Source organism: Leuresthes tenuis, unplaced genomic scaffold, assembly GCF_036924035.1.
Source record: "Leuresthes tenuis unplaced genomic scaffold, fLeuTen1.0.hap1 SCAF_11, whole genome shotgun sequence".
NCBI classification, from domain to species: domain Eukaryota; kingdom Metazoa; phylum Chordata; class Actinopteri; order Atheriniformes; family Atherinopsidae; genus Leuresthes; species Leuresthes tenuis.
Window position 1 is genome coordinate 14,773,409 of NW_027325365.1, and position 23,069 is coordinate 14,796,477.

At 40.2% G+C, this 23,069-nt stretch overlaps 1 protein-coding gene across 4 annotated transcripts in view; it reads right to left on the reverse strand.

Annotated features, from left to right (window-relative positions):
* ahnak (AHNAK nucleoprotein) overlaps positions 1-20,628 on the reverse strand; it is a 31,855-nt gene extending 11,227 nt beyond the window's left edge. For 2 of the 4 annotated variants that reach the window (XM_072395627.1, XM_072395626.1), the window contains exons 1-8: positions 20,351-20,626; positions 13,590-13,654; positions 8,989-9,047; positions 8,711-8,867; positions 8,349-8,575; positions 6,084-8,238; positions 1,935-5,540; positions 1,299-1,376 (exon numbers count right to left, since the gene is read on the reverse strand). In XM_072395627.1, the coding sequence (XP_072251728.1) occupies positions 1,299-1,376; positions 1,935-5,540; positions 6,084-8,238; positions 8,349-8,575; positions 8,711-8,867 (6,223 nt within the window). In that variant the 5' untranslated portion in view covers positions 8,989-9,047; positions 13,590-13,654; positions 20,351-20,626. Of the gene's footprint in view, positions 1-234; positions 5,541-6,083; positions 8,239-8,348; positions 8,576-8,710; positions 8,868-8,988; positions 9,048-13,589; positions 13,655-20,350 lie in introns of all 4 variants that reach the window. The other 2 variants (XM_072395628.1, XM_072395629.1) reach the window with 2 other exon arrangements.
* Between the last annotated feature and the right edge of the window lie 2,441 nt (positions 20,629-23,069).

Below are 23,069 nucleotides of genomic sequence, written 5' to 3' on the forward strand. Positions count from 1 at the left end.
GCTACCAGTCTTTCCTTTTATGTTTATATCTCCATGTTCCAATTTCACATCCGTTTCTGAGGTCTTTACCTTTGGTCCTTTGAATCCAAATTTTGGCATTTTGAATTTAGTTTTCTTTGAGACAGTTTCTGGGACATCAATGGTGACATCTGGTCCCTCAACTTCAGCCTTGGGTAACTTAATATCTCCTTTCAAATCTACCTTTGATTTTGGTCCTTTCAGATTGATATTAACATCTGGCAGTGACATTTTGGGTCCAGATATTGTTGGGAACTTCACTTTTGGCCCACTGACTTTTCCTTCTGGTGATTCAAAATCAAGGTCAGGACCTTCAGTTTTAACTGAAGAGGTTTTAATATCTCCCTCTATACTTGGGACAGATACATCCCCTTTCATTGAGGGTCCTTTTAGGTTAATCTCCCAGTCTGGCAACTTAGGTCCTGACAGTGATGGCAAGTTGAATTTTGCTCCCTTGAGTTTTGCATCAGGCCCTTCAACATCAACATCAGGTACTTTAATGTTGACTTCAGATGTTTTAACGTCAATGTTAGTTTTAGGAAGGTCAATGTTTACATCTGCACCCTCAAGTTTTGGACCTTTGATTCCAAATGATGGCATTTTGATTTTAGGTATTTGAAATCCACCTTTTGTTCCTTCAATATCAACATCTGGAACATCAACCTTGGGCATTCTTATATCCCCTTCAAGCTTTGGAGCTGTCACATCCACATCACCTTTGAGTTTGGGACCTTTCAAATTGAAATCCACATCTGGCATCGAGATTTTAGGTCCTGAAATTGTCGGCATGTTGAATTTTGGTCCTTTGATCTTACCGCTTGGACTCTCAATGGCAACATCTGGTCCTTTTACATCTAGATCCGGTGCTTTTAGATTAATGTCAGTTTTGGGAAGACTGACATCAGCCTCTGGCCCATCAACATTAGTTCCTTTCACTGCAAATGATGGCATTTTAAATTTTGGCATTTTAAACCCTCCCTTTTGACCTTCAATATCAACATCTGGCACTGTAATATCCATCTTTGGGTCTTTTATGTCATGCTCAGTCTTTGGAACAGACACATCAACATCACCTTTCATTGTTGGACCTTTGAGACTAATGTCCCAGTCAGGCAACTTGGGAGCTGATACTGATGGCAGTTTGAATTTTGGTCCTTTCAGTTTTGCATCAGGACTTTGAAGATCAAGTTGTGGCCCTTTGATATCAATATCAGCTGCTGATATGTCAATATTACCTTTAGAAAGATTCACATCAACCTCTGGAGCATCCACTTTTGGACCTTTGATGTTCAGTGATGGCATCTTCATTTTAGGCATTTCAAATCCACCCTTTGGCCCTTCAATGTCAACTTTGGGACCTTTGATATCAATGTCAGGGGTTCTTAGGTCTCCTTTGATCTTTGGAGCTGAAAGATCAACATCACCTTTGAGTTTGGGACCTTTCAAGTTGAAATCCACATCTGGCATGGATAGTTTTGGTCCAGATATACTTGGCATGTTGAATTTGGGTCCTTTGAGTTTTGCATTCGGTCCCTCAATATCAACATCTGGTCCTTTAATGTCGACATCAGGTGCTTTCACATCAACATTTGCTTTGGGAAGGTTGACATCAAACTCTGGACCTTCAACTTTTGAACCTTTCAAGCCAAATGAAGGCATTTTGAATTTTGGCATTTTCAACCCGCCTTTGTGGCCCTCAAGATCAATATCTGGTCCTTCTATGTCCACCTCAGGAACTTCTACATTTCCTTTCATCTTTGGAACTTTAACATCCACATCACCCTCAATTTTAGGACCTTTTAGATTGATGTCCACATCTGGAGCATCCACTTTTGGACCTTTGATGTTCATTGATGGCATCTTTATTTTAGGCATTTCAAATCCACCCTCTGGCCTCGCAATGTCGACTTTTGGACCTTTGATGTCAATGTCAGGTGTTTTAAGGTCTCCCTCTATCTTTGGAGCTGAAAGATTCATGTCACCTTTGAGTTTGGGACCTTTCAAGTTGAAATCCACATCTGGCATGGACAGTTTTGGTCCTGATATCGTTGGCATGTTAAATTTGGGTCCTTTGAGTTTTATATCTGGTCCCTCAATATCAACATCAGGTCCTTTAATGTCGACATCAGGTGCTTTCATGTCAACATTTGCTTTGGGAAGGTTGACATCAAATTCAGGACCTTCAGCTTTTGGACCTTTCAAGCCAAATGATGGCATTTTGAATTTGGGCATTTTAAACCCTCCTTTGTGGCCCTCAATATCAATATCAGGTCCTTCAATGTCCACCTCAGGAACTTCAAGATTTCCTTCAATCTTTGGAACTTTAACATCCACATCACCCTCAAATTTAGGACCTTTTAGATTGATGTCCACATCAGCAGCCTCCAGTTTTGGTCCTTTAATGTTCAGTGATGGCATCTTTATATTAGGCATTTCAAATCCACCCTTTGGCCCTTCAATGTCAACCTCTGGACCTTTGATGTCAATGTCAGGTGTTTTTATGTCTCCCTTGATCTTTGGAGCTGACAGATCCATGTCACCTTTGAGTTTGGGACCTTTCAAATTGAAATCCACATCTGGCATGGACAGTTTTGGTCCTGATATACTTGGCATGTTGAATTTGGGTCCTTTGAGTTTTGCATTCGGTCCCTCAATGTCAACATCAGGTGCTTCCAAATCAACATTTGCTTTGGGAAGGTTGACATCAAATTCAGGACCTTCGACTTTTGGACCTTTTACGCCAAATGATGGCATTTTGAATTTTGGCATTTTAAACCCTCCTTTGTGGCCCTCAAGATCAATCTCTGGTCCTTCAATGTCCATGTCAGGGACTTCAACACTTCCTTGTAACTTTGGAACTTTAACATCCACATCACCCTCAACTTTAGGGCCTTTTAGATTGATGTCCACATCTGGAGACTCCACCTTCGGACCTTTGATGTTCAGTGATGGCATCTTCATTTTAGGCATTTCAAATCCACCCTTTGGCCCTTCAATGTCAACTGTGGGACCTTTGATGTCAATGACAGGTGTTTTTAGGTCTCCCTCTATCTTTGGAGCTGAGAGATCCATGTCACCTTTGAGTTTGGGACCTTTCAAGTTGAAATCCACATCTGGCATGGATAATTTTGGTCCTGATATTGTTGGCATGTTGAATTTGGGTCCTTTGAGTTTTGCATTCGGACCCTCAATATCAAAATCTGGTCCTTTAATGTCGACATCAGGTGCTTTCACATCAACATTTGCTTTGGGAAGGTTGATATCAAATTCAGGACCTTCGACTTTTGGACCTTTCAAGCCAAATGATGGCATTTTGAATTTTGGCATTTTAAACCCTCCTTTGTGGCCGTCAAGATCAATATCAGGTCCTTCAATGTCCATGTCAGGAACTTCAACATTTCCTTCAATCTTTGGAACTTTAACATCCACATCACCCTCAAATTTAGGACTTTTTAGATTTATGTCCACATCTGGAGCATCCACTTTTGGTCCTTTAATGTTAAGTGATGGCATTTTGATTTTAGGCATTTCAAATCCACCCTTTGGCCCTTCAATGTCAACTTTGGGACCTTTGATGTCAATGTCAGGGGTTTTTAGGTCTCCCTTAATTTTTGGAGCAGAAAGATCAACATCACCTTTGATTTTGGGACCTTTCAAGTTGAAATCCACATCTGGCATGGACAGTTTTGGTCCTGATATAGTTGGCAAGTTGAATTTGGGCCCTTTGAGTTTTGCATTTGGTCCCTCAATGTCAATATCTGGTCCTCTAATGTCAACATCAGGTGCTTCCACATCAACATTTGCTTTGGGAAGGTTGACATCAAATTCAGGACCTTCGACTTTTGGACCTTTCAAGCCAAATGATGGCATTTTGAATTTTGGCATTTTAAACCCTCCTTTGTGGCCGTCAAGATCAATATCAGGTCCTTCAATGTCCATGTCAGGAACTTCAACATTTCCTTCAATCTTTGGAACTTTAACATCCACATCACCCTCAGATTTAGGACCTTTTAGATTAATGTCCACATCTGGAGCATCCACTTTTGGTCCTTTAATGTTAAGTGATGGCATTTTGATTTTAGGCATTTCAAATCCACCCTTTGGCCCTTCAATGTCAACTTTGGGACCTTTGATGTCAATGTCAGGTGTTTTTAGGTCTCCCTTAATTTTTGGAGCAGAAAGATCAACATCACCTTTGATTTTGGGACCTTTCAAGTTGAAATCCACATCTGGCATGGACAGTTTTGGTCCTGATATAGTTGGCATGTTGAATTTGGGCCCTTTGAGTTTTGCATTTGGTCCCTCAATGTCAACATCTGGTCCTCTAATGTCAACATCAGGTGCTTCCACATCAACATTTGCTTTGGGAAGGTTGACATCAAATTCAGGACCTTCGACTTTTGGACCTTTCAAGCCAAATGATGGCATTTTGAATTTTGGCATTTTAAACCCTCCTTTGTGGCCGTCAAGATCAATATCAGGTCCTTCAATGTCCATGTCAGGAACTTCAACATTTCCTTCAATCTTCGGAACTTTAACATCCACATCACCCTCAAATTTAGGACCTTTTAGATTAATGTCCACATCTGGAGCATCCACTTTTGGTCCTTTAATGTTCAGTGATGGCATCTTGATTTTAGGAATTTCGAATCCACCCTTTGGCCCTTCAATATCAACTTTAGGACCTTTGATGTCTATGTCCGGTGTTTTTAGGTCTCCCTCTATTTTTGGAGCTGACAGATCCATGTCACCTTTGATTTTGGGACCTTTCAAGTTGAAATCCACATCTGGCATGGACAGTTTTGGTCCTGATATACTTGGCATGTTGAATTTGGGTCCTTTGAGTTTTGTATTAGGTCCCTCAATATCAACATATTGTCCTTTAATGTCAACATCAGGTGCTTTCACATCAACATTTGCTTTGGGAAGGTTGACATCAACCTCTGGACCTTCGACTTTTGGACCTTTCAAGCCAATGGATGGCATTTTGAATTTTGGCATTTTCAACCCTCCTTTATGGCCCTCAAGATCAATATCAGGTCCTTCAATATCCACTTCAGGAGCTTTGACATGTGCTTCAATCTTCGGAACTTTAACATCCACATCACCCTCAACTTTAGGGCCTTTTAGATTGATGTCTACATCTGGAGACTCCACCTTCGGACCTTTGATGTTCAGTGATGGCATCTTTATTTTAGGCATTTCAAATCCACCCTTTGGCCCTTCAATGTCCACTGTGGGACCTTTGATGTCAATGACAGGTGTTTTTAGGTCTCCCTCTATCTTTGGAGCAGAAAGATCCATGTCACCTTTGAGTTTGGGACCTTTCAAGTTGAAATCCACATCTGGCATGGACAGTTTTGGACCTGAAATAGTTGGCATGTTGAATTTGGGTCCTTTGAGTTTTGCATTCGGTCCCTTGATGTCAACATCTGGTCCTTTAATGTCAACATCAGGTGCTTTCACATCAATATTGGCTTTGGGAAGGTTGGCATCAACTTCAGGACCTTCAACGTTTGGACCTTTCAAGCCAATGGATGGCATTTTGAATTTTGGCATTTTAAACCCACCTTTGTGGCCCTCAATATCAATATCAGGTCCTTCAATGTCCACCTCAGGAGCTTCAACATTTCCTTGAATCTTTGGAACTCTAACATTCACATCACCCTCAACTTTATGACCTTTTATATTGAAGTCCACATCTGGAGCATCCACTTTTGGACCTTTGATGTTCAGGGATGGCATCTTCATTTTAGGCATTTCAAATCCACCCTCTGTCCTCTCAATGTCAACTTTGGGACCTTTGATGTCAATGTCAGGTTTTTTTAGGTCTCCCTCTATCTTTGGAGCAGAAAGATCCATGTCACCTTTGAGTTTGGGACCTTTCAAGTTGAATTCCCCATCTGGCATGGACAGTTTTGATCCTGATATAGTTGGTACGTTGAATTTGGGTCCTTTGAGTTTTGCATTCGACTCCTCAATATTAGCATTTGGCCCTTTAATGTCAACATCAGGTGCTTTCACGTCAATGTTTGCTTTGGGAAGGTTGACATCAAATTCAGGACCTTTCAGGCCAAATGATGGCATTTTGAATTTTGGCATTTTAAACCCACCTTTGTGGCCCTCAAGATCAATATCAGGTCCCTCAATGTCCATCTCAGGAACTTCTACATTTCCTTCCACTTTTGGAACTTTAACATCCACATCAGTCTCAACTTTAGGACCTTTTAGTTTTATGTCCGTACCTGCTGCTTCTACTTTCGGACCTTTGATGTTCAGTGATGGCATCTTGATTTTCGGTGTTTCAAACCCACCCTTTTGCTGTTCAATGTCAACTTTGGGACCTTTGATGTTGATGTCAGGTGTCTTTATGTCTCCTTCTAGCTTTGGAGTCGAAACATCCACATGGCCTTTGAGTTTGGGACCTTTTTGGTTCACTTCCACATCTTGCATGGATAACTCTGTCCCTGAAATAGTTGGCATGTTTAATTTTGGTCTCTCAACATCTGTCCCTTTCATGTCAACATCAGGTGCTTCCACAGCAATATTTGCTTTGGGAAGGTTTATTTCAAATTCAGGACCTTCAACTTTTGCGCCTTTCGTACCAAATGATGGAACTTTAAATTTTGGCATTTTAAACCCGCCTTTGTGGCCCTCAGTATTAATAGCTGATCCTTCGATGTCCACCTCAGGAGAGGTTACATTGACATTCCCCTCACCTTTAGAGTGTTTCAGTTTGATATCCACATCCGTTATCTTTGCACTTCCTCCTCTCTCTTTTATTACCACTTGAGTTGGCTTGACATCAACTGTTTTAGCTGGCAATGTGAATGTCGGTCCTCTAAGTTTTAAATTCGGACCTGCACCATCAGCCTCAGTTGTTTTGATATCAACTTTTGATGTGGCACTGTCAATTTCAGACTTCGGAAGTTTTACATTGATATCTGTGGTGTTTATTTGCGTTCCTCCAAATTCCACTTTCGGATCCTTTGTGTCTCCCTTAATCTTTGGAACTGGCATGGATGGCAAATTAAATCTAAGTCCTTTTCTGTTCTCATCACTACTTTCAACTGAAGGTTCTGTTGTTTTAATGTCAACCTCTGGAACTTTTACATCAATGTTTTTTATCTGCATATCTGTCCATTTGATATCCACTTTTGATTTCTTCACCTCTTCATTTGTCTCAGGTACTGACATATCTGCACCACCAGTGAGTTTAACAGATCTACTTCCCTCTTCCAGGATTCCTTTCATTTGTTGTGAAGGCATTTTGATTGTTGCCTTTTTAGTGCCACTCATAGTTGCCTCAGCTTCATATCCTGAAATATCTGTCACTTTTCCAGATGGAATATTACACAAGGTGACTGATGATCTCAAATCACTATCAACATCTTTGGAAACTCCACCAAGTCTGACATCTATATTGCCTGATCCCTTTTTCTGTTGGTGACCGATGGTAATCTCAGATACTTTTGCTTTAGTCATCTCACCTAAACTGGTGTCAGAACCCCCAACTTGTGTTTTATCCATAGTTGTGGTTGAAATCTGTATGCTTTTTCCTGGTAAAGACATACTAATTGACCCTTTGTTTTCATCAGCTGTGGTTATCCCTGCACCTTCCAGCCCTCCTATTGTTATTTGTCTATTCCCAGTGTTTGCGCTGTCTCTTAGTGTTACATTTCTTTCTGAAACCTGAATGCTTTCATCTCCCTGCCTCACACCCCCTCTTGAGATCTCAGTGCTTTCTTGGCCTGTAACTCGAAAGTTGGGTCCTTTAAATCTGAGATCTATATTTCTGTCTTTTCCCTCTCTTGTAACTGTTGTTGTCTGAACTCCCCCACTACCCCATTGTGTCTCTGTCGAGCTGACTTGTGGCCCAGTGTAACTCATGTTACTTGACTCAAAAACTCCCTCTTCTAATTCCACTTTACCTGATGGGCTCCCATGTAAAATTCTGATATGAGGAGAGCCATCTCCAGAGTCATGCCGTAGCCTCTTCAAGTCTGGACTTGACATTTCAGAATTCTCACTTATGCCACTTGGCATGTCTACTGTGTAGGTAGTGATGCGACGAGTGATGGTGGTAATTGTGCTGCCATCGCTGCTTGTGCTGCTATGCCGTTCTGTGCGAACATCCACACCCTCTGCAAGGTCTTCAGACTTCAGTCTTGGTTTAATCTTTTTTGTGTATATCCTCCTGTAGTCCTCATCATCCCCACTCTGTTGATTGAAAAAAATTGAGTAACCACAGAACATGGCATTGTTAGACTCCTATGCATTAGTTCAGAAACAGTTACAACATGGATAGTATTAAAAAAAAAGGAACTTACAAGAACGATATCTGGACTGGAACCTCCAAAATGGGTTTTTCCTTCCCACGTGAGGGTGCCCATTGGTGAACGACATGGTGTGCTCAAGGGCGAGTAGCAAGGTGATTTGTCTCCTTTGTTTTGTAGTTTCAGTCCAACCTTGTGTTTGTTCAAAGTCTTCAACAGGTCTGCTGTTTCTTCTGAGCTCATATTATCAAAGTAGATAGTGGCACCCACAATCTGGTCACCTATGAATAATGTGGAGACAGCAGTCAGAAAGTCGGTTACTAATTTTGAAGAATAGTTGTAGGTGAAACAAGTCTGGCTTTATATTAAAATAAAGACCCTTTTTTAAATGAGAAAAAAAGCAAAAGCCTTTTTACCTTCATATACTTTTCCAGACCGTGCTGCAGGTGACTCTCCTTTGACCTCCTTGACAAAGATCTCTCCTCCACTTGTGTGCTCAATGGTCAAGCCAGTTTGGTCTGGACCCTCCCAGTCTGGAAAAAGCACCTCCCTGGTTTCCTCTTCCTCAGCCATCTTTGAACATAACAATAAAAATAATGAGTTCAACAGAAAAAGCACAAAATAGCTCCAAGATTTTACAACAGAATTAAATATGGAAAAGACTACATATCATAACCATAACTCAATAAAATACCTTGTTCTGGCGTTCCTCTATTTCAGCCCTGGTGTGATGGAAACGCTACTATTGTTTTCCTGAATGAAAAAATACAATAAGAAGTAAGAAAAAAACAATATGGAAGATATTTTGTTATAAACAAGATATTTTTCAGTCTTTACGCAATGTTTTTTTTTCTTTTCCTAAATTATTGTTTTTGGGTTTTTTTACCAACACCACTCTGTAGTTAGAGCGGCTTATAGAGTCTAAAGTTGAACACTAGATGGTGTTAGCACTCTTTCAGGCGACACACCCACCATCTCCCCAAACACTGTACCATCAGCTCTCTCTCTCTTTTGACGCTTTATGTTTTGGAAATTTGGTTGAAGTCAGACCACACCCTGCCCTAAGGAAAGCAGCCAAATCCTGCGCCTCCACCCCAACTCAAAAGTCAATAGAAAGAACAATGATAGTTAAAGCTGCCCAGCCTCATAAAAACACACAGATCTGCAGAAATGCTCAGTTTAAACAGTACAAGTGAACATATGGCCATACAAACAGTTTGCATCAAACCAATGTATTTTCATTAATGGCAGGTTTGAATGTTGGTAACAGTTTAGCAAATCCATATTTGGTTATGACTGCTGCTGGAGAAAAATTTTAAGACTGATAATTTTCAAAATGCAGTGGTTACATATTTATAATGACATCCTTTGAATTTCAATGTGAAAACTATTGGGAATACAGTGTCCCTTAAGCAACAGTTATGCAAAATTCACAATATTTATATCTACTAACATCAAGCAAAAGTAAATAATGCTTAGGCTTTCTGTAACCAGGGGGTTAGTCATCTCACTTGTTTGTAAAATGATCCAAAATGTCTTTTTAACATGCCATCTATATGTATGTGCTGATTGGATCTGAGGGTGTGGGACTGGGGCCACCTCCCCTGTTTAGAAATTAAAATGACTGTTGCTGACTATTTTCATGTCCACTTTTTCTGAGCACATTTGCTGTTATTGCAGCAACAACATGTGTTTACATCATTCCCAGACATGTTTACTAGTCCTACACACTCTTATCTCTATAACAAACAGCTTATTGTTTCATTGATGCCAAATTCTCCACAATCCACCCCTTGAATTATGCAAAGCTTCTACCAATTGAGCATAATTTTTTTTCTATACTTTTACAATACAATATTTTCCAAACTACCACTGACAAAGACGAACACTAACAATTATTTTTTTTATATATTTGTACATGGATTAAGAGTAACTTGAGAATTGATTATTTGCTCAAAATTAAAAGTGTACGTGTAGACCCGTGGGTGAATTTATCAGCTTTAATATAAACAAATTACCCTCGCTACAACTTCAACTATCACTGCCTAGCTATTAAATGCTTCAGTGACTAATGCAACAAATCTAAATGGATAGTGACAGCAAACTTTGTAGGAAATTTTTAGGTTTGTTAAGTACTTTTTTAAAATTCAGTTAACTGTACTCCATTGATAGACACAAAACTGTTACTACAGTCATTTCAGCTAAAGAACTGTTCTGCAGCATCTATTCTGTTGGTTTTCAGTTGGTTCTGCCTGTAGGCAGCCAAAACAAATGGCAAAAGCCTACCCACAGGTGGCACAAAAGAAACAGGATATGAGACCATCTCAGCTGCCAGTGTGGTTAACGTATACCTGAAAGCATTACATTGCAAGATGAAACCTGTAAAACCTCAAAACCGGATCCAAAGTCTCAAAGCTAGATTCTGCTTTCATAAAACAACAAAAAAACAACAAAAAAAAAACATACTATATAACTCTGGATGTAAAATTAACCCCAGGCAAAGACAAAGAAATTGTTGTTTCAAATGGATCCGTAACAAGCACCACTCGCTCAACATCTTTGCAATGCTGCCAATATACAATTCTTCAAGAAATCACAATGTTAGACCAAAACAACATTGCCTAGGCAATTCACAAGAATGTGAAATAGTCAGTAAATGTATGTAATGAATAAAGTTTGTTTTTAGTTTAAATTGTTAGGATTTTTGCAAGTGGACAAAAAAAAACTTTTATGTTTAATTTTTAATTTTGAGTATTGCAGTGTTTCAAGGCTGATTTGGGAATGCAGTTTATACTGTTTGACCTGTACTTACTATAAACATAGTCTTAGAAATTTTTTAATAAACTATATTTTTTGGCAGATAAATGCATATAAACATTGTGTATGTGAGGAAGCATCAACAAATTGGCCCTTAAACTTGTCTCTCTAGTTTGTTGAACCCCGTCCAAGGACAAATAACAGGCAGGGCACTAATTATCACGAGTCAATAAATAGACTGGTTTTGTGTGATTGAGAATACTGTGGAATGCCTGCAATGCTTTGAGGTAATATTAAACCCTCTAAGCAACCTTTTGCAGACTGAATAACACATGCCAGGGTCACTGACAGCGATAACACCAAACAGCGGTTTGGTGTTTATGCCAGAGATGACGACAAGTACTTGCAGGCATCTACAACCTGAGCTTTCTTTTCTTCCATTCTCCATTTTTCCTTCTTACGTATTCTATTCTGTTGTATCTGTTAGTGTGACTCCGATGTGACTCTATTAATACCTCAAGCTGCAACATGATATGCTTCAATTATTGAAATGTGTGTGAATCGAGGGGACAAACAAAGGAATTTGCTGTGCCAAAGACCCAGCTTTACCCAATTAACTTTTGTAGAGCAAATTCTCCTCAGGTCAGTTGACACTGCCTCTTATGGTTCCTTAACTGCATCCTTCTGACCCCATCCTGGGAGCACTTGGATTGAGCGGACCAAAAGATATTTGTGTTTTCCCCATGGGTCTGTATAAAGCTCATTTTACACAAAAACATGTCCTCTTTGCCTTTTGTTAGAAAAAATTGACAAGAAATAGACAGAAAGAAAAAGAAAGAAAGAATAAAATGATTGGCTTGTATATTTTAAGCTTGAGGCAGGTCACATGGTTCCCACACTTGTTCTTACTTTTCAACATGTATAGATTTACTGATATTGTAACCATTCAATGTTAAAATGATCTTGCAGAGGGAGGGGGACGACAACTTTCACATATTGACAAAAAAAAAAATCTTTCTGTTGATTTCTCCTCTCTTAACTTAAAATCATAAGCTCTGGAAGCAGCTGTCTCACTTTCTTTGCGCTTCCTAGAAACCCATTCATTTGTTGTCATAGACAGTCTTTCCATGACAGTTAATGAGAATGAGCTGTTTGGGCCATTGCTGTTCTCACAGTTTTGGCACATTTGAGTGGCAAACCTTAGGGAGAAGCTAAGGCATGCAGCGGTATTGAGGGGGAGGGGGTATTAAAAATAAATAAAAATGAATTTTAAAAAAAGAGAGAGAAAAAAGTGAGAGGAATTACTGTGAGACCATTATGTGGATGTTAGCCTACAGATTAACAGTTAAGAAATGAAGAAGAATCAAAGTAGAAATGAAATTGTGGGTCTATAAGAGAAAAGCCTCCTCAGAAACAACTCTATACAGTGCAAAGGGCAAACTGTATTCTTACTTGAAGTTCTCCCTTCATTTCTCACTTTTCTTTCCTTACCTCACTCTTTCCCTTCTGCACCCCTCTCTAGACAAGCTTAGTACAAGTTTTAACATTGCTTAAACTACATTTGGAAGTACAGCAATGAACAATTAACTCAATAATAAAGATCATATGATTAGATATGGACCATGTTGTAAACAGATGCTGAATGAATGCGTCTATGTTCTTGAAATCATAAGACAGGCAGGCAGCCTATGACTCAAAATTATCAGATAACATTACAATCGGCTAGTCCTCTATTCTATCTCTTTTATTTCTCCCGCATACCATAGTGTTACAGTTATCGTGCCACATGTCTAATTACTTGATTATTGATGTCTTCAGTTGAATAACATTACAAGAAATTCTTGTAAATTCTTGATTCTTGTAAATTTCTGACAATTTTTACTCAAAGCTTCAAAGGCATGGAGGCTGGAAGAAAGTAAGAGTAAAGGGAGACAAGCTTGCCTGTCTGTTATGTTTTATTATGGTCTGGTATGTGTGTGAAAGGGGGGCGTGGGGACAGCAAGCCAGACAAAAGCTTCACTTACTAGAGTGCAACCACAGAACATTTCTGGGTGTTCAAGCCTTGTCATTGACATACAGAAGCTGCACACATTTTTATATTGCCGTTTGTGCCAGCTTTTCTCTCGACCAAAAAGAAATAAATAACCCGCAACTACCAACAAACGCTTAGAAACTGTGAGCTTTGCAGGCTTTTGACAAGGTTGTTTTATAACAAGGACTGAAGTGGAACAGGTGGTCAATCACGATGGAACGAGGGGTGCAAAAAAAGGATGCGCGGGAAGCCGAAACAGCCAAGTGTCAGGTTACTACAAGGAAGCCCCTTTCACAGCTGAATAGTGAAGGTCTGACCATCTCCAAGTTTAAAGGAGGCCCTGCAACAGACATTCCAACGATAGCTTGGAATCCAGCCACATAATAGATTTCTGCTCTGACGTGACAATGACCATATGGCCTTGGAGTGAGTTGATGAGTAGATGTGTTAGCCAGTTACAGTGCGGTTTGGATCACTGGCATCAAGTCATTTTTAAGGACACTTACCTTGGATTGCTCAAGCAAAGCCAAGGGCTTCCGTTTGCTTCTTTGTTTTCTTGTTTTCTTGACTTCTGTAAAGAGAAAAACAGACAGAATTTGGATTTAACAAACGTTGTGTTAAAAACGTACAAGTATAGATGAGGCTCAAAAGAAGCCTTTCCTGAATTCAACATGATGTTCTCTTATGCAACAACATTCCATATTTCAGTTCCATACTTGACAGATGGTGAAATGTATTACTCACATATGAGTCATTCTCACATTAAGAGGAGTGTTTCCAAATGACACAAATTCAGAAATACATTAAGCATGCTCATTCCTTCATGACATTTTAGCCTCAAAAGACAATAGACCTTTCACTGCCAATCAGAGCCTTCAGATGCTTTAATATTTAACCATCTAGGGGTAGTAGTTTTGACCCTGTTAAGCAAAGGTGCAAAACTCCCTCTAAGTAAATAAAGCCAGCTGCTTCTGTGGTAGCTCTAACTTATGCAAAAAGAAGATGGGATGGGCATATCCACTCCATCTACACAGGATCCGTTTGAAAGAATTAAAAAAGGAAATGCACTCCTACATATGCTCATCAATTCTGTGTAGTACAAAACCAGTGACAGGCAGCCAACAAAGCCATTGCAGTATTCCTCATTTGGATTCTATCAGTATACATGTATTAGTCAATCTTAGTTCTATTTGCTGTAACTGGCCCAGCTTCTTCTAAGTTTCACAAGGGTTATTGTGTCAACCTAGTGCCTAGTTTTGTGAAACAAAGCCTTCTCTTTGTTGGTGAGGGTACAAACAGAACCAGACTTGATGCGTGCGCTGACAGGCATCTACCGGTGTTAACATGTCCCTCAGAAAAAAATTCTTCTGCGACAGCCTCTCCAACTCTATCATTATCTTCCCCGTGAACAATACCCTACCCTTAAGCTAAAGTGTTCATTACTTGGATGGAAATTATGCCAAATTATAGTGTTTGTGGACTGAAACTATTTCTAAACAGTCAAAGTTTATTACCCATCTAATATAATAAAGAGAAAGTGCACACAGAAGGTCCACGCAGAAATAGCTGAGAAAAATGCCAGCTAATAGATAATTGCTATTATGTTTGTCTGGGGGGACTTGCACCACAGCAGCTGTGTACACTCTCCACTCTTCATACTCTTGTTACAGAGACATGTTAAACAGACCGCCATTTCAGGATTCATTCAGATACCAGCTGATAGACATATTTAAAAGTAGGAGTAGCTGTGTAAACATAGGGTGAAACAGAATTTGCCTGGATCACTGATGCCTAAAGCAAAATTAGATAAAAGATCTGTATCTGAGTTCTGTAATGATTACATTTTTATAAAGTATTTCTTGAGAGTGGTTATATGAGATTAAAATAACTTAAAGAATAATAAAAAGGTTGCCCCACCCTCTGCACGTAACAGCTTGGTGAAGCCCCACACGTGAACACATGCAGGTATTATAGTAAGGTGAAATGTGGTCACCAAAGTGGGGAAGGCAAATAGAAACACATGCTGTACGTATAGAGGTACCACAACACACTTCATGACTCAGATCAGGTCATTTTGCCCCTGTTCCTTACTTGCAGCGGGAACAGCCCACCGCACAACCCCACCCAGGCCTCCAGTCACACACATTCCTTGATAGAGCTGTCAGGCCAGCTGGAAGGGAGCCCAGCCTCTCCCCACGGTGACTAACTCCAAAGAAATGTCCTCTTTCTCTCTCACACTGACTCCAGCTTCGTTCTATTCCACCCACCCAGCACCCTGCTTGAGTCACCCCCCCACCCCCCACCCCAACCACCAGGTTCTGCTCAAATAAACAAGAACACCACATTACATCAGATAAGAACATTTGCTAGTGAGAAATGAAAGTGGATACACTGCACAAATTACAGTGCCCACTCTGCTTTCATCAAAGTGACGACTGTTAATTTACTTGGCTCTAAATGTGCATTCTGTTGATATAACAAATGGTACCTGAGGGCACAAACCTTGACTGTTTAACTGTCATGGATTATTCCTAAGTAGGTCACAGCGCAAAAGAAACTTATCAAAGTGGTTGAAGTTACTCCACCAAGTTGATTGCCAAATCCAATCAGTTTAGTAATTTGGTGCTCAAAGAAGAGGAGCAGTGTGACAATGATTACGTCTCACCCTTAAGTGTATCATGCACAGCGGTGCTGGAAATTGATAAGATTTGATTACGAGCAAATAGAAAGACCTCAGTCTAGCAGGGCAAACAAGAAGAGAGAACAGCAGTGACCAAATCAGTCTTGTTGTCAAAACAGAATAGATTCCTCTGTTCCTCTCACCACACTGTAGTTTGACACGTGAAGTACAACAAACACAGAAAGAGACACAGCAGGCCCCAACCTTCAGTCCTCCCTGAAAGAAGCAGATAGGGCATGCATGTATGACACATATAAAAGGAATGAGTGTCAAAATAAATGGTTCTTTTCTGCTCCCCATGTCCACATAGTCCTAAACCAAACCACAAGTCCTGCTTAAGACCAAAGCCTGCCCACTGACGCCAACTTGGCCGGCTCCTGATTAAACCATTGTGACTTTGGCAGGAGTCAGGCAACAAATGGAAAAACTGAAGAAAAATCCTCCTCTCTTGCTTTTACGAGATCACAAACAAGACCAAGGGTTGCATTAAAAGCGCATTTCAATTCTGCCTTCCATGTTATTCAAATCCGCATTAAAGCCATATAGTGTGCTTTCAAAAGGACAGTAACAGAAAAGTTCTACACTGTATGAGGATGTACTATATCGCTTATTGCCTCTGACTGGACCGACATGCAGGAGGGGATGATTTTACTTAGAATTTCCTCTTACAAAGGTTCTCTCACTTTTTGCTTGATTAGTATCTAAAAGACCAGAGCCATAAGATTTTGGCAAAAATGAAACATGAAAAATGAAATGAGAAGTGATCCTGGGCTGGTGCCATTTTAGAGCCGAGAACGTTGAGCAACTGAGAAAGGTCAAATATGAAATGAGTTGTTTCCTTGGCACAGAGGCATTTGGCATGCAAATTTTAAACTGACATAGCTAGTTGCACCCAAGGGGGAAAGAAGAGGATGACGTTTTAAATGGGATATTATATGCAGCTTACTGAAAACCTCTAGCAAACGTATGTAGGTCACAGGGTGTCAGTTTAATTTGGCAATAATTCAGGATTTATTTTAGTTTTCCACAGATGCTGTTTGAACAGGGAAACGGGGAACAAGACGAGATTGCAACCATAGTGGCAGAATGTTTACACATGCATAAAACTTCCTTTGCTATGAAAACTTTAAGAACAAGCAGAGCATTCTGAGACTTGTTTAAAACAAGATAGCGTGTTATATGGTGAGGAGTACCATCCTTGAGTATCTTGCGCCAGATAAAGAAAGCCCAAACAAAGCCGAATGCGTTTCCAACTTTGCATTCCAAGCGCTGCAGCCTGACATTTTGGGCCCCCACTCCAAATAGTTCCATTAACAGATGCCGCCTGTCATTCCTTGCATGGGGCAAGTTGATGAGTCAAACAGTGAAAGGCAGGTAGAATGTACAGTGCAGCGGCATTTGTAAGAACTACTGTTTTTGAATGGCTCGGTATTGCAGATATTAGGAAGAGCGGTGGTGTGTGAAATGATCCACTCCCTTTTTGAGTTCTCTGTTTGCAAAAGCTCCAACAAGCGTAAAAAGATACAATAAACAAGTGTGAATTGCGTGCACATGCAGGGGTAGGACTTGCAGAGGTATCATGACTCGTGATGACTTTCTCATCATGGCTCTCAAATGACTATTTCTTACCAGCAAGGCAAGTAACAGTAATGATAGGCACTCCACAGAGAGTACGGAGCACAGGCTGAAACATTCCAAAGCAGCACTGGATGGGTGAGAAGGGTGTGGCTGTTGGTTGGAATCCCTCGAAAGACTTTCTAAAATCGCATACTGTAGCTAAATGTTTATTTTGCAACAGAAGGGTAACGAAAGTTTAAGCAGTCTCTCAAGTGGAATTTCAGTTAGTCTTCTGGTTTGAAAATGTCAGAGAGCCCGGCTTTGAGTCTGAATGAATGCCTGAAAAAATTAGCTATATGGTTTGATTGCAATAAATTTTTCTCTACATTCATCTTAGCCAATACATCCACTCCGCCCCCCTTTTGTTTTATCAACCCACGGCATCCCTTCTTCTTCCAACCACTCACTCTAGAAACCCATAAGGAAATGGCAGAGGAAGTGTGCTGGAGGCCGGTTTCCTTAAGTTTAACACTGGCTTGTACAAGCAACGCCACTCCTCTAGTCCTTGCTGTCACTCAACACTGCAAGATTATGTAGCTGGGTAGGGTGTAGCCCTGTGATAAATATTCTAATGCAAGTTAAGACTACAAACAGTCAAGAGGCACGGCCCTCTCTTCAGACCAATAAGATGCTGCTCGTCACACAAGTGGCAAGTGCAACAACTTCAGGGGCACTGTGACCTGCAGCTGTCAACTGTTGTGACTGAGCAAAATGTGGCCAGTTAAGATTTTTTGAAAAATTCACAGTGCCCTTTTTGGTATTCGAAATGGCTTACTTTAGTTTACATTACAACATAATGTAGACTCTGTGCTGCCGCACTTGTGGACGGTGCATGTATTTAGGTAAACAGTATCCGCCCTAAACCAAGTTGAGGCCCTGTAAATTGACGAGCATTTCAGGTACTGGCAGTTAGAAACTGACTGTTTAACAGCTTTAAGTGTGAGTTACACTCCAAATTGAATAAGCATTTCTGAGCCCACAACCTTGAAACATTTCAAATCCATTCTATAACCTAAATGTAACGTTTTTAAATTAAAATGACACTTTCGCTAAAAACAGCTACTCAAATACTTCTTAACTCTGCATGATAATTCAAACTCTCAGGCAGTATGTTTTATAATCAATCACCTTGACAAGAGCAATTTCAAAGAGTGCCAGACATTTTCAGCTGCAGGGCATCAAATGTGGGTTAAGTTGTGGAAAACACTGTCCAGAGACGGAACAAAAAAAAAAAAAGAAAAAAAGTACCTCAGACTTTTGGGTGTGGCAGAAGGGAGCGGTGGAGGAGAACTCCACACAGTGAAATTTGACTTCCAACTGATATTCAACAAGGGATTATGTCTGATCTCTTGATATGCTTTTTTTCACGGCTTAAACACATGCTTCACTTTATACTCAGACTAGACTACATAACAACTCTCAAGCAAACCTTAAAGGATGTCCTTTAACTGCAGATAGCCATAAAGCTCCCCCAATTTTTGGGTGTCTGAAATACGTTTTTTCTCTTCCTCCAAAAGTGCAAAGTCTCAGCTCCCCCCCTCTATGCCTCAAACCTGGTTTCAATTAGCTTGTCTTTCCAAACCACTACATTCCATAACTCCCCTCCTCACCCCAGTCCCGCCCATCCCCCCTCTCTAACTCGCTCCCTGGCTCTCATTCCCTGTCTTCCTCACATCTTCTCCCCCCGTACGCCCTGGCAGGGAGCCCAGGTCAAGAAACCCAAGGTAAAAGAGAGAAAGACAAATCACCCTCTGTCCATGACTTAAGAAAAGTAAGTCATAAAAGATGTCCGTGCCTCAGAGCCAAGCAGCCATGACAGTTTCCAACTTTCTATTGTGTAAAAGACACGTTTCACATCACGTTTAACATGGTTCACAAAAAGCCGCTGCATTAAAAGTGACCATATATGAGATTTTCAGTGTCCAAACAACACACTAACTAAGCAAAGAAACTTAAGATTAATGCCTTTTATTTTGCCTGAACACCCTTAACATTAAGTACCAGGAGCTACCTACAGCGACAACAGTGTGTGCGTATAGGTTTCTTTTCCTTTTTTTTTTTCCTGGCTGTGAAGGGTGTGCCTCTGTGAGGAGACAGCAAAGCAAGAAGGGAGGGAAGGAAAAAAGAAGTAGGCGGAGGGAGGTGAACAAGAGGGATCCACACCCAAACTTGTTGCTGCAGCTCTCCAAGGGAAGTACCTTTACTTTTTAAACTTCCAAGTCTTAGAAAAGGGCGGTGGACAGATAAGAAAAACAGATCAATCATAACACCAGCAAGCACAATGTGACTGTTTTATTGTCATGCTGTATCCTCTATTCAACTTACATCTAGTGGGGGAGAAATTCCAGCCCTGTGAATAAGTTAACATTCACAAAAAGTACAATATGTTTAATATTGCATTTATGAAACAAAATATATTGATCTTATATGTTACCTCTCATTTCCATTCTAAAAGACACTCATTCAACGCTTACACGTATGGTTGATAGCCATTGTTGAAGGAGAAATGAAGTGCGCAACTCCAGTCAACTGCTTGTGGGTACACACCCACTTCTCATGCCCAGCACTATTTTTGAAGAATTAAAAGATGTAATGATTTCCACATTAATCTAATGCCAAGTTACACCTACACAGAAGCAGAACCATACAAAAAAAGCAAAGAAACATACAGAATTTTCCTGCATCAAAGCTGCCCTCTGGGGAAAGAAAAAACCACAGGACAGCACAGCAGATAAGCACATGTTACACAGTGGGACAAAGTTACTGTCATCTTACAACTGATACACACAATCACCACAAGTTTTCCATGATATACTTAAGGAATTTTGGACAGATAACTCTGACACTTTTGCAACTGAGCTATCTAAACTTTGTCCAAGATGTCAAATGGGACATGCTCTCCATAAGAACAACATAAGAAAAGCTCAGCAGTTAAAAAAAAAACATTTACTTCAAAATTTGCATCTTTACCTGTGCGCAATCGTTGCGCCCAAGAAGCCTCACAACAGCTCGAGCATCCTTTAAAACGTGTCTTCTCCACTTCTCCCCAGCCCAAGAAGAGCACTTTCACTGTCACACCTTCGCAGTCTGCCAGGAGTCTGTTGCTCTTTTCCTATTTCTCGATCAACCAGATTTTTCAGGGCGTTTTCTCCCTCTCCTCTTGCCCTCCTTCCTCTGCTCTGAGTTGATTTAAACTTCTCTTTTTTTCTGTGTAGCTGCTCCTCTGGGCTGAGCAGAGTGGTTGGACAGACAGCTGGGTATGGCTCCTGATTTGCAGAGGGAGGGGAATGCAAGGGAGGGGACCCGTGCGAGGGAGTGGTCCTTTGCAGTGGACCACCCACTGCTCCACGTAGAGGGCTGCAAAGACATGTAACAAGGAAAGTTCTACTTTGAAAAAAGAAAAGTATATTTATAGTATGATAACTGCATTTATGATAACCAATTTAGCAGTATTTGGGATCTTACAACATTCTTTTATGCAGTGAACGCAGTAAATCTACTTAAACGTGTTTCTAATCAGTTTAGTTTTAAGCTCTGATCTCAGAATGACACTGAAATACACAGACTAACATCCCACAAAGTGAGCAGTATATGATAAACAATGACGTAAACATGTTATTACCGCCTTTAAATCACAGCACACAAACTATCATTTACAAAATGACTCAGGAGTTAGTCCTTTTCTGACATACCAAAGGCAAAGAGTCTATTTATAAGAGAGGTTTTACTAAAATCTTTTGTTTTGAGAATGCCTACCCTGAACTACTGAACTGGAGAAACTGCAGATTTCACATTTATTTCATTCAGTTATGGTTTGTAAAACATATTCAATAATTAAAAAGTTTGCATTTACCTACGGTAGGTTCTTATGTTTAACAGTGCTTTTGTCAGGAATAAACAGGAGTCGTCAATGCTACTGAAATGACGCAGGGTTGTTCTATTATTTTGGAATGACCAGTGCCTTCCAAAGGTTTTATTTAGAGTGAAACATGGTTTTGTTAGAGGGGCTTCACCTCCAATGACCCGCAATCATTTTAAGTATGTTCAAAGGATTTTACCGTCCGCCTCTCTTTGAGCTCTGTTGTAGGACCCACCAAAGTAAATAGATCCAATATTGAACTAGAAACACTGAAATAGATAATGACTATCCAGTGCTGAAGACATGACAGGATAGCTTGTGTAAGAGTCATACTGGGTGGTGCCTAAGACGAATTCAGCCTGGAGTTATGGGCATAACTGGGTCAGCAACTGGCTCATAAATGAAAATGTTTGATAAAACACGAGTTCAGTAACTAAAGGAATGTAATAAGAGTGTTATTTCTAACCTGCTTTCTTTCTTCTTTTTTTTTCAGATGTTTTCTGCAGCAATATCAGATGACCCGAAGTGCTCTTTTACTCAAACAACCATCGTGCTGTGTTCTTTGAAGGGATTTTATACACTGTGCTGCACTACTGCACTGACATTGTTTATACAGTGCTATAGGTAGATATTGTTCCCGTAGTTGTTCACACACTGGAGGTCTTGTCATTTGTGTTGTTCGTGTTTACAGAAACGTTTTAATGAATTTTATCAACCATGTACCCTTAACCGCATCCCTCTGTATGGTATTGTATATGTTTAATCAAAATGTCATGCATACATATATCTTTTCCTTTCATTACTTCAGCTTATCTTTAACATTTCCACATACAGTGCCTTCAGGCCAAAACGCATTGACTTATTGTTTATGTATAAATCCAAGTTTGCAGAGGCAATGTCACATGGGTCACGGATGTGTTCGCACAAAGATTTCTTTGAGAGACATTTTTGAGACCGTCTTTTGAGATTGCTCTTTCATCCTCCCCTTCGTGTCGCTCCCATGTTCACAGAGGTAAAATAGCAAACATGCAAAGAACAGAGTAAGCGTCGCTTTGTAGGGAGAGAACAGGGAGTGGCACACACACACACACACCCACATATGTGCCTCTCTGTGAGTACACACATATTTTGATTTTGCCACACGGCCCTGAACCAAGACAGCTCAGATTTTGTTTCGTAACAAAAAAAAAAAAAAAAAAAAGGGTGCAGTTCCACCCCAAAAAGAGGACCCACTATGTGTGTGCAGCTCTGTAATTCCAACCTTGTGGAATATAAGCAACGGTTCGGAAGAACTGTGAATGAAATGTGGAATTTCCTCACAGTTTGGACTGTACCAATGTTTTAAGCAAACAAAGATGAAGAGCAGCTAAACATGTTCATAAGATGCAATGTAAAACTTAAAATGATAGGAGTCATAGTGCTTTGAGCTGCAAATATCTTCTCTAAATTGTCCTTTCACTGCACTTTTTTTGCCACTGAGGCGAGGCTCTTAATGCCTTTGAGTTTCACTTTACAACAAACGCTGTTTCCAGACAGAGAACTCTGTGGAGTGTCCGCATGTAAACAGCGGGACCTTTTCAGCAGACGTGGAACATTTATGGTCCCATAACGACCAAACTGTAAAACATTACAACCGAGCCCATGATGAACATGATTATGCTTGTTTTTTTTGTTGTTTTTTTTTTGAGAACCTGTATTCATATTGATGAGGAGAATTTTGGCAAGACTCTAGTCTAAAACAGTTTACAGCTGGAGTTGAAGAAGAGAGGCAGCTGAAGATAAACAGGAGAACTGGGGTTTATGAGTAAATTTCACATAAGTGATTAAATG